Below are 11,290 nucleotides of genomic sequence, written 5' to 3' on the forward strand. Positions count from 1 at the left end.
ACTGATTTTTTTTTTTTTTTTTTTCTTTTCTGGGAGACTTCTCTATTTCATATTACTGGAACCCTGAGATGCGATTTCTGTGTGTATTCTCAGAGCAGTTTAAAACTGCGGTCAGGTATCTTTCCAGCTACTTGTTCGCACTCATACTGCTGGTTATCAGGTGGGCTGACCAAATTCAGTACACTAAATTTTAGTTTAGTTTTAGTTTTGCTGTACCAGCAAAATTTGGGCAGTTTTTTTGCTCGGTCAGTGATTGAAGCAATATCTTACAAGTAGCAGACCCAGTATGAGGAAGTATGTGAAACTGTGGTGAAGAAGAGCCCCCTTCTCTGGAGAAGATGGGGGAGCTAAACCTTTCTTTTTTGGTGAAGTGTTAGATCGGTTTAGTCATTTTGTGTAAGTTAATCCTGAACTGGTTGCCACGGTTGTCATTGTCCTCAGGTGGTGTTGTCTACCCTGTGTACTGGGATTAGTCTCATGCTTCTTGTTTGCACTCTAATAGGTGCTTGATGGCAAGGAGGACCTTGAGAAGCAACATCGAGACAGCATTAAACAACTGAACAGTGTTGTAGAGCGACAAGAAAAGGACCTTGCCAAGCTTCAGGCGGAAGTGGAAGACCTTGAAGAACGGAACAGAAGTGTCCAGGCAGCACTTGACAGTGCATATAAGTAAGCAGATATTTGTGTGCCTGTCTTCAACCATACATTCAGCTTCTGTGTCTATTTCTTGTGCAGTGCTTGTGAAATGTTAATGTATAACGAAGTTATTTGCAAAGTCACTGTTGGCATTGTATAAACTGTCAAAAGCATTGCCTCTTCCCCCCCACCTCCCCAGGGAACTTGCAGATCTTCATAAAGCTAATGCTACAAAGGACAGTGAGGCACAAGAAGCAGCCCTAAGTCGGGAAATGAAGGCAAAGGAAGAGCTTGGATTAGCTCTGGAGAAGGCCCAGGATGAGGCGCGACAGCAACAAGAAGCTTTGGCAATTCAGGTGGGTCTTAAATGCAGTGAATAAAACTTTTACATGAAAAAAGTGAATGTACTCCGATGGTGTGTGCATCTGGCATAATGAACCAGATGCAATATAAGGTGGAACTCATTTATGTGTACTTAGCAAATACCCAATGAATTTCTTTTCTGTGAACTTGTTCAGTCTTTGGTAGTTGTGTTAAGTTTCAAAATTTTAATTTTACTAAAAAATACTTCCAATTTTACTTGTCTCAATTAAGGGACTTTGACAGGTTCTATGTTAAGTTTGTAGTGCTTTTACAATGATGCAAAGTTCAAGAAATTTAGTTGGACAAAATTTTTAGCGATAGATAATTGAGTGTAACTCTGTGCATGCAAAACTCAAGCCTTTCACTTAACTTGTAAACAGACATACCCTGTCTAACAGTGTTTAAAAATGGTATAGGACTGTAGCAATGAATAGGTGGTACTGTAACTTCTGGGAAGAGATTAGCGACAATGTCTTGTTTATTTAGGTGGCAGACCTGAGGCTAGCGCTACAACGTGCAGAACAGCAGGCAGCAAGAAAAGAAGACTATTTACGCCAGGAAATTGGTGAACTACAACAGGTGCTGTAGCAAATAGATGATGTCAACTTGTATCTGCAAGGAGGGCTTCTACAAGCTGAAAATGAGACCTAGCATGACGTTAATAGTCTGAAAAAGAGGCTTTGTTTTCCTGGTTACCTGCAGTATTTGTCCTGGGTAGAACAATAAAAACACTACAGGAAAATTTTTTTTTAATCACATATTGAAAACAAAATCATAATTTTTATGATGCCTTTTAAATGTAATGCTATCCTTTTAGTATAAGACAAAGTACAACCATTAAGCTTGTAATAGTCCTCTGAAGTTGCTAGCAAATATGTTTTAAATTACTCTTTAGCTGCTGCTTAAGAATATTTTTCTTGTTGGTAAGGTCCAGAAGATAGATAGATTATTGCCAAAATGTTTCAAGTGGTGTCCAGAGGGCTCTTGAAATGTAAATTTCTGGGCTGTTGCTCTATCATGTATCTAAAATTAGGCTTCTATCTTGAAATTTCACACTTTACTGTGAGTCTGAACATACAAATTTCGGAATGTAAAGCAACTGCTATGTGTTTTGCTGAAGCCTGTATTAATCTTCTAATCCATCATATGATTCTAAAGCTTAATTATATTTAATTCATGATTTCAGAGACTCCAAGAAGCAGAGAGCCGGAACCAAGAACTAAGTCAAAGTGTTACATCTGCTACACGGCCACTTCTCCGGCAGATAGAAAACCTGCAAGCCACACTGGGAGCACAAACCTCTGCGTGGGAAAAATTGGAAAAGAACCTTTCTGACAGACTTGGTAAAATGTTTTTAGCTTTTACTGAACAGTGAGGCTCTTGTTGAAGATGTGACATGGCTGAAGGTAAATGAAAAGGGCTTGACACTTGCCCAAAGCACAGATGGTGGGTGAGGAGAGATGAGCACAAAATGCTTTTCTGTAAGGAAATGGTAAGTGGGGTATTCTGCCAAGGTTCTTGGACAGGTAATTCACTGATCCTCTTCAAAACACAGCGTAACATAAGATTGTAAGATAGAGGTGTTAAGGTGTACATGTCCTTACAGCATGTAAAGGAAGGATGGACATTGAGACACTGGAAGTACACCAGCATTTTCAGTTGTCAAGCCTGGTGCTTAGATGCTGTAAATCATTTACTTACCTAACTGCATAGGTGATGAGACATATATTTGTTGATACAGTAGTAATCTATTATTTTAAATGAAAAGTGCATAAAACACCCAAAGGTGGACCCAGAGAAATTACTTCCTTTCTGGAGGCAATCTGTAGTTGTATATTGCATTCTGAAAGAGTATGAAGTCTCCTTGTTCTGCATTGTTTTGTTCCTCTAACTGTATGGTGGAAAATACTTAATTTCCTTTATAACAGAAAACAGTTCTGGGGGGTTTTTTGGTGTTTTTTTTCTTTTTTAAAAAAAGAAAAATTAGTTTCATCTAAAAAACCTCAAATTCCATTTTGATGCTTAAATAATTGACCTATATTATAGATGTTTGATCAAAAAAGTTAAATTCCATGTTTTTCTTTACTTAATATTAGGTGAGTCTCAAACTCTTCTAGCAGCAGCAGCTGAGAGAGAACGGGCTGCTACAGAAGAACTTCTTTCTAATAAAATTCAGATGTCTTCCACTGAATCCCAGAATAGTCTTTTAAGGCAAGAAAATACCCGCCTTCAGGCTCAGCTAGAAGTGGAGAGAAACAGATTGAAGAAAATGGAAAATGAAAACAGTAGGTGAGTTGCACTTTTGTTTAACAGCATCTCTTTAAAATTGTGGTGAAATGGAGTAAGCTATCTCTTACATAACCACCTGCAGCAGATTTCTGCGAGTTGAAAGACTTGATTCTTTTGAGTGTTGATATGACCGTGCAAAATGATGACAGCTGTTGATAAAGTTGTCCAGCTTGTTAAGGATATTTTGTTTCATGGTAAAGATTGTCTGAAGTATGTTACTTTCATGATGTTTTAAAGCCTTGAAACTATGTTTGTTTTAAAAGTATATGAATCTAAAGTAAACACAGAATACTTACTGACTTTCTCTACCTCTTTCTTTCCTCAATGTAGGTATGAGGTTGAACTAGAAGGACTCAAAGATGAGTATGCAAAAACCTTGGAAGACGCAAAGAAGGAAAAGGTATTGCCTACTTCAGCTTTAAGCTATGTTATCATTGAAGTCTGAGCTAGCAGGAGTTTAACAACCTGTATTTATTTTTGTAGACGCTGCTAGCTACTCAGTTAGAAATGGAGAAGATGAAAGTTGAACAGGAAAGAAAGAAGGCAATTTTCGTGCAAGAAGCAGCAAAGGAGAAGGTACCAAAACCAAACATTTCTATTCAATCTTATTGACACTACCATTATTTTAGTAGATATCTAGAACCTGAAACTGTTGCAAGCAACCAAGTGGACTTAGAGCAGTACAGTATATGCTGTCAGCCTAGGCATTAGGGACTTGACTTCTTTATTGTGACTGCCTTTTATTTCCAATGAAATAAGTGCTTGTGTGATGCGATACTGAAATGGGTCTTGAGTAATAGTGTATTTAACCTGAGAAGAGATAAAATATGGATAATGATTAATCTTCTGATTTTTTGAATGCTCTTGGATTTTTTTTCTTCTGAAGCTACTTGTTTTCTTTGCTTAGACTACTAGCATTGCTTCCACTGAATTCCTGTTTTGCATTTCACGTGACTGTGTGTAATGTACCACATGCTTTCCAGCTTAAGTCACAAGGCACAGAAGAGTCCTCAATAGTCAGTAACTTTGTTACTGCTAATTAGCAATTGATATTCAAGTAAAACTTTCTATTACTGTTTTTTTACCATCTCCAGTTCTAAAATCTAAGTGCTTTATCCTTTAGGGGCTAGCATACTTTCAGATGCTGCCTGTGGAAAGAGGTTAGTCTGTCTGGAAGGTATGTCAGTAAGGTATTAGCATGTAAGAAATCTCAGAATTGAATTCATATACTTCATAAAAAAAAAAGGTATTAACATGCATTCTAAAAAGAGACATACTTCTGGGTTTAGGATATTCTTCCTGTGATACATTTAGGCATACAAAACTGCCTCTGAATTTCCCTTGGCTAATTGAAAGAGAAATTCTTTTGGTGTAATTTGCAACTTCTGACTTTGTTTCCTGAAAAGTCTGAGGATTTGAATGTAGGCTAGAAGTGTCAGTAGCACAGTAGTTGTTCATTGTTGAACTTTCATATGGTTTAGGGATGGGGGAAGGGTTATCTGTCACATTACGTTCTGTAGTTGGTGGTGGAAAAGGGCAGTCTGTTCTTTACAGGATCTGACTTTCACCATCTTGTAAACTTTTTTCTTAATCTAACTGGTGGTGATGTGTGTTTGGGGTTTTTTTGTTGTTTGTTTCTTTTAAGGATCGGAAGTCATTTACAGTTGAAACTGTTTCAAGTACTCCAACTATATCACGCTCTAGTTCCATAAGTGGAGTTGACATGGCAGGTCTTCAGACATCTTTCCTCTCACAGGTATCGTATATCAGTTATATTGGCTTTTTTTTGACAGACTGCTTTTTTTCCTCTTCAAGAACTTTTATTAATGTAGAAAATGACTCTTCAAGAGCATATTGGCCTTAGACGAGGTAATTCCTATGCAGAAGCATCTAAAGCCTGCTTACAAGATGTCTATGATTGTAAAACATCTGTGAAAGACAGCATGAAACTACAACTTTTATTGCAGAGTAATATATACATGAATTGGTGCTGAGTTCACAGGTCTAATTTCATCTAGAAGAATTGAATAACACTAGTAGGAGTCAAATCAATTGATTTGTTTTTACTAGCAGTCCTGGTTTAGGGCACAACCCTGCTCCCTAGGCAGTATCATTGACTGTTGTGGTCTGTGTGAAGTCTGCTGCTTCTGCTGCTTTCCTGTGGATATGGTTATCGATGTCCAAGTTAAATGACAGTTGTATAGGTGACATGAGAACTTGCCAGTAAGGAGCTATCTCAGATTGTACCTATTCACCTTAAGCTTTTGTTTTAAAAACAAACTTTAAGCATTGAAATGCTTGCCTAGTGACAGGATAATTTTAAATTTTAAATGAAATAATACTTTGGGAGAGGGAAGATTCCAAAGGGTGCACATTTGTGTCTAATTTTAAGCTTCTTTAACCATCTGTTTGTAGGATGATCCTCATGATCACTCATTTGGGCCAATAGCTACTAGTGGGAGCAATCTTTATGACGCTATAAGGATGGGAGCAGGTTCAAGTATAATTGAGAACCTTCAATCACAGCTAAAACTAAGAGAAGGAGAGATTTCACATCTACAGGTACTGTAGTTAATCTTATATAACCAAACACAGCATTTGTAAGTGTAAATACTAATGCAATCAATATTATATTCAAATTTTATATTCAATATAAAATATATGCAATCAATTTTATATTCAGAAAGCTTGGTCCCTCTCCTCACAGCAGAGTGCATTCGCTCTTCCCCTTTCATGACAATTCTATTAACCGGGATAGCCACCGGAGGTACGTGTAGGGAAGAGCAAGAAGAAGGATTTGTTGCTTCCTTTTTTGTTTTGGCAAGGACCTATCCGGAAAGCTGAACTTGTCTGTCTGAAAAATAAAAAAAACAAACCACTGATCAGATTTTGAGAAGAAAGTGAGAGTGCTTCCAGGGTGTGCTGTTTCATAGTCTGGCTTAAGAAAAAAAACCTTAATTACCGTATCAAAATATTTCGATACGGTGTTTTATAAACGTGGTAAATTCTTTCCTCCTCCTAATTGTTAAAAGTATTTACCTTAGCTGGAAATTGGGAACCTTGAGAAAACTCGATCAATAATGGCAGAAGAACTGGTTAAATTAACAAATCAAAATGATGAACTTGAAGAAAAAGTGAAGGAAATACCAAAATTACGTACACAGTTAAAGGTAAGTGTATTTCTGTTGTAAATCTGATGTAAAATGGACATATTTGGTTTTTTTTAGAAATATCCCTATCAATTTAGGATTATATTCAAATCTGCCCCTAATGATAAATGACTGAAGAGCCTGGGGTTTTTTTGTATAGTAGAATCTAAAAATGCCTATTCCGTGACTAGGTAGTCACTTCAAAATGCAGTTGTTAGAAATGTGCACTGTGCATAAGATTGCATGTTAAATCAGGGAGAGAACTTTTTTTTTTCTTGTTTTTCTCATGTAAGACACTTGTGTGGAAGTAGTCTTTTTGGAGGAGGGGGTGTTTTGATAAATAGCGTGGCTTTATGAGTGTGATCGGAAGCTGAATGAGTGTGCAGTACAGATACAGGTAATAGGACCAATGCTTTAATCCTCTGAATGTTTAAGAACTTAAATTGAAATATTGGAAATAGTTTTGGAATAACTGTGGAAATGATCGTTGTTCTTTAAGTGCAGAATGTTAAATTTCCCGATGAAACATTTCACAAACTGTGGTCATTTCTGTAGTAAAACTTAGTGCAGTTTGCTAACTGTTTTTTTAATGCTTATAGCGGTTGAACTTCAAGGTGCTTCAGTACGTCCTCCGAAGCCAGCACTAATTCTTTGTAGTTCAAGGATCTTTGTCTTCGGAATATCTCCCTTTTATATCTAGACTATAGATGTAGCCATGTTCAGAGAGTCAAAGCATAAAGTGTTTTTGAAGAATTTACGGTGTGCTTCATTGTAAAGTAGTTATACTTTGATAAAAGAATGCTACACTTATTTTCCCTAGTAGTGTAAAACACTATCCTAGCAGCAACTTTTTTTAAGCTGAAAAACAGTCAGATAACAAACTGCATGTCCTTGCAGGATTTGGATCAAAGATACAATACAATTCTTCAGATGTATGGAGAGAAAGCAGAGGAAGCTGAAGAACTCCGGCTGGATCTCGAAGATGTGAAAAACATGTACAAGACTCAGATAGATGAACTTTTAAAACAAAGACAAAATTAATTCCTGCTGGAACTCTTAACATTATGTGATAACAGATTGTAAAGATAATTGTTTATGTAAATGCTGAATTTAAATGTCTTGTAAAAAAGTAACTGTATTATAGAAAGTGTGACTATATAATAGAGTTCATATGTTGACAAAAAAATTAATGCTTTAAGTGTCTTGTACTGTCTGCAGTTAAATTATTTGTGCAATATTTAAATTGTTTTTCTCGGTCATCTCTTTATTTAAGTTTTTGCTAAACGGTGGACCATTTTATTTGTAAACAGTAGCAGAAATGATGATTGTTACCTTGTGAGACCAGCGCTGGAAGGCATGAGTTTTACTGAAGCAGCCCTGAGTTCATAAACTCTGTGTATCTATGAAAATGACGTTATGAGTCTTTTTTAAGTATTCTTAAGATGAGTTTTTCTAAAATCTCACCAGTAAATTTTTAATAACAAAATAGCAGTGGCTTGCTATCTGAAGCATAATTGGTGGATATTTTTATGACAGAAAATCGCATATTTGTACTCACAACATCTGAACATTAGGATGATAATTCTCTATTATTAGACAAATCAGGTTAGTCTGACTGTTTTACACTAAGTCCTCTAAGCAGAGTGTGAGACTCAGATGAGACTTTATAAATCACAGCTTCATCTTGTATATTGCTTGTGTTGTCTCATGAGCTGTCTAGAGACAGTAGCTCTGCTTGTAATTCTAAATGTGTTTAACTTCTAACACCAGAAGTCTGAACTATTCAGTATTTGTTCTATAGATTTGGATGCTGGTTTTTAACAGTAGCTAAAATGGTTCAGAAGAATGCAGAAAAATGATTTTTTTTTTTTTAAATTAATTGCTGCTGCTCTCATGGTTCCTTGAGATTAATTGCTGCTGCTCTCATGGTTCCTTGTATATAAGTAGCAAGGCTAAGACTTTTTGCAAAATTGTACCGTGACTTAATATAGTTTTCAAGCAAGTTTCCAGTGGCTGCAAAGTATTTCTCATGCCATTCCTTACGCAAGGTATTGGTCAAATAGCATCCACATGGCTCGAAGTTTAGCCGCATTTTCGGTAATGTCAGAGGAAACGTTTGGATTGGACCCTTGGGAATGCTGAGAATCGACGGAAGAAGCTTGCCTCTTCCTCTCTGCATTCCAGACAGCAAATGTTTTGCTACATCTCAGAGCCGTAGCAGTGATAGGTACTTGTGTGAAATACTCGGCGGTTGAAATTCTTTGCTTATCGTACCATTGCCTCTACTGTGAGAAGGGTTTCTTCACATCTGTGCGCCTTGTAATTTGTGTGAGAGAATCTGTTCCTGCTTGTGTATTCAGTGGCCTGAGAGAGACAAAGGACGTGAATGATGAGAAATTGCTTCTGGAGAAAAGCCTCTCAGTAATACGACTTTTCTCTACGGGTGTTAGGGATTTATTCCTCACTGGGAGAACAGTTAGTCACTGAAGTTACACAGGCAAGGGTATGTTCGTGGAAAAGCCTAGTTCAGTTTGAGATTCAGGCAGTTATTCTGAGGATTTCAATAAAGCCATAGAGCAAGAACACTAAACTTTGTCTTAACTCCCCATCTGTCATCGAAACTTTAACTGCTTTAATAAAATGAAAGACTTTTTTCTTTTTTTTTCTTCCTTTTTTTTTTTAATGGGGAGGTGGAAAGGAACTACCCTCTTACTGTCTTAGTTTCAGTTTTAGTAACCAAGGTGAAACCATTTTTCTTCTAAAAAACCTCAGAATTTAACACTTTGCCTTCATATTGAAGCATGGTTGGTTGCTATAAGTTCAAAAAACAAAACAACAAAAACCCCCACAAAAAAACCCATAAAAAACACACTCCATATAAAAGCACTTGTTGGAACTTACCGATTTGCTGTTAGAATTACGATGAGTAAATGTTAGAAGTTCAGCCTTCTTTTAAAAAATGAAAACAACTTTTTATGTTGGTCAAAGATTAGAAATTCTATTCAGCTTTTATCTGCTGCAGCAAATCAATAAATTGCTGATTTTCACCACTTTTTTTACAGTCTTGGTAGACAAATGCAGCACGCTTAAAAAACAAACAAACAAAAAAAAAACCCCAAACCTTTGAACTTTTATTTGGACCTACTGCTGCCAGTGCTTTTGAAGGTAACATTCCCTGTGTAATGTGTGAGTCGATGCTCGGTAAGGGCTGACACAGGTGCTGTGTTGAGGAGGTCTCAGGCTATCTTGGGTTTTCAGGAAGAACTTAGGTAAACAGGAAACTTTAACATGCAGTCAGCATTAACTGTTTTAGATATAAAAGCATTTGTCAGAGTATTAGATTTTTAAATTTTACAGAAGTAGATGGAAATATTTGTATTGACTATTTTTGGATTCTTTATTCCGATTTAGTGCAACCTTTACTTTTGCAGGAGAATCAGATGGCCTACTGTGTCTTAGTCATCAAAGCCTTAGAAAACAAAGTGGCTGTTGGAAGGTAACGTAGACTTTAAAGTATTCTGGTTTGATCATCTTTGATATAAATCTTGTACACTTGTTTTGAAGAAACATTAAGGTTAGCATCTGCTCGGACACCTTAAGTTCACTGCTGTTGCTGAGATTGCCTGGAAAAGTAACACGCAAAATGAAAGGACTTAGAATACTAATGTCCACTTCTGTTTAAATTTATTATTTTAGAATATTCCTTCTGAAAGCAACTAATTTATACCTCGTTTTCACTGCATATGCCAAGTATGAAGAAATGCCATGTGCAGGCTTACTGAAAGCATACTGTTCAGAGGGGGCTTATTTCCTGGTCTGTGGAAGGTGACAGAAGGGCCTCGGTTAACGCGGGTGGGTTTGGATGAGGTGTAGGCTACGCTGGTGCTTGCTTCTCTGGGCGTTGCGTTGCATCCTTTATCAACACGGGAGATGGTGTTCAAAATCCGATGTATCCATACATGAGAGAGAGGATTAGTTCTATTAATTTTTTGTCCTGCTACAAGTTTGTTGCAATTTATGTCCGTATGTTTTATTAAGGGCTATAACGATCCTGAGTATGAAACAAAATGGGTTATTGCACGGTGAAATTTGAACCCTTGGTTTCTAGTTGTAAAATGTGTATAAACTGTAAAAAGCATGGGTCAGGGTAAAATAAAATTTTGCTCTAAGAGTGTGCTCTGGTTCTCTTTGAGAAAAGACTTAAAAATAGTTTTGTGGTGGGTGGGTGTGTACGGACCTAGTGGTATGAAAGGAAAATATTGCTGAAGTTAGAATATATCAGATGTAGTTCGAATTTAGAGTTACAAATGCCGGTTAAAAATCTCGTGGTGTCATGGGTATTTAGGTACAAGAGGCTGGTTTATTTATAAATGCACTGCAGTAATGGGACTAAAGATAATGTGAAATTTAGACTAATTTCCTTTATTCAGGTAGAAGGGCCTTCTGCTTCAGGGGGCCAGCGGGATCTGCCGGCGCCCCCGCAGCCCTGCCCTCCGCCCCTTGTTCTCCCGCGGGGTTCCTCTCCCAGGCTGGGCCTTTGCCACCGGCGCCCGGGCCCCCTTTCCCACCTGCAAACGAGGGGAGAAGAGGTCTTTCCCGTGGTGGAAGGGTGCGAAGTACTCGAGTGCTAGTGCCGACCGCCCCTGCGGCGCTTGTCGAAGCAGGAGCTGAGCCAAACTGTGGACCCGGCGTTGCGGGTCGCCGACGAAGGAGCGCAGGAGCGATGCCGTGTGCCCGACGGGCATCTCAAGCCAAGCGGGGCGTTAATTAACCTCTCCGCTCGCGAATATGAAAGTTTCTGAAGGCAGCGGGGGCGGTGGGGCCGCGCCGGGCCGCCCCCGGCACCGCTCCTC

General features: G+C 37.9%; 1 protein-coding gene across 1 annotated transcript in view; it reads left to right on the forward strand.

Moving 5' to 3' along the window:
• The window catches only part of TMF1 (TATA element modulatory factor 1), an 18,344-nt gene extending 10,002 nt beyond the window's left edge, over nucleotides 1-8,342 (forward strand). The window contains exons 7-17 of the mRNA XM_009284508.2: nucleotides 503-669; nucleotides 836-992; nucleotides 1,486-1,578; nucleotides 2,186-2,342; nucleotides 3,096-3,288; nucleotides 3,619-3,688; nucleotides 3,772-3,864; nucleotides 4,934-5,044; nucleotides 5,704-5,850; nucleotides 6,333-6,458; nucleotides 7,335-8,342. Coding sequence (XP_009282783.1) covers nucleotides 503-669; nucleotides 836-992; nucleotides 1,486-1,578; nucleotides 2,186-2,342; nucleotides 3,096-3,288; nucleotides 3,619-3,688; nucleotides 3,772-3,864; nucleotides 4,934-5,044; nucleotides 5,704-5,850; nucleotides 6,333-6,458; nucleotides 7,335-7,478 — 1,458 coding nt within the window. The 3' untranslated portion in view covers nucleotides 7,479-8,342. The remainder of the gene's footprint in view (nucleotides 1-502; nucleotides 670-835; nucleotides 993-1,485; nucleotides 1,579-2,185; nucleotides 2,343-3,095; nucleotides 3,289-3,618; nucleotides 3,689-3,771; nucleotides 3,865-4,933; nucleotides 5,045-5,703; nucleotides 5,851-6,332; nucleotides 6,459-7,334) is intronic.
• The last annotated feature ends 2,948 nt before the right edge of the window (nucleotides 8,343-11,290 follow it).

This window comes from Aptenodytes forsteri, unplaced genomic scaffold (genome assembly GCF_000699145.1).
Source record: "Aptenodytes forsteri isolate BGI_AS27 unplaced genomic scaffold, ASM69914v1 Scaffold53, whole genome shotgun sequence".
Classification (NCBI taxonomy): domain Eukaryota; kingdom Metazoa; phylum Chordata; class Aves; order Sphenisciformes; family Spheniscidae; genus Aptenodytes; species Aptenodytes forsteri.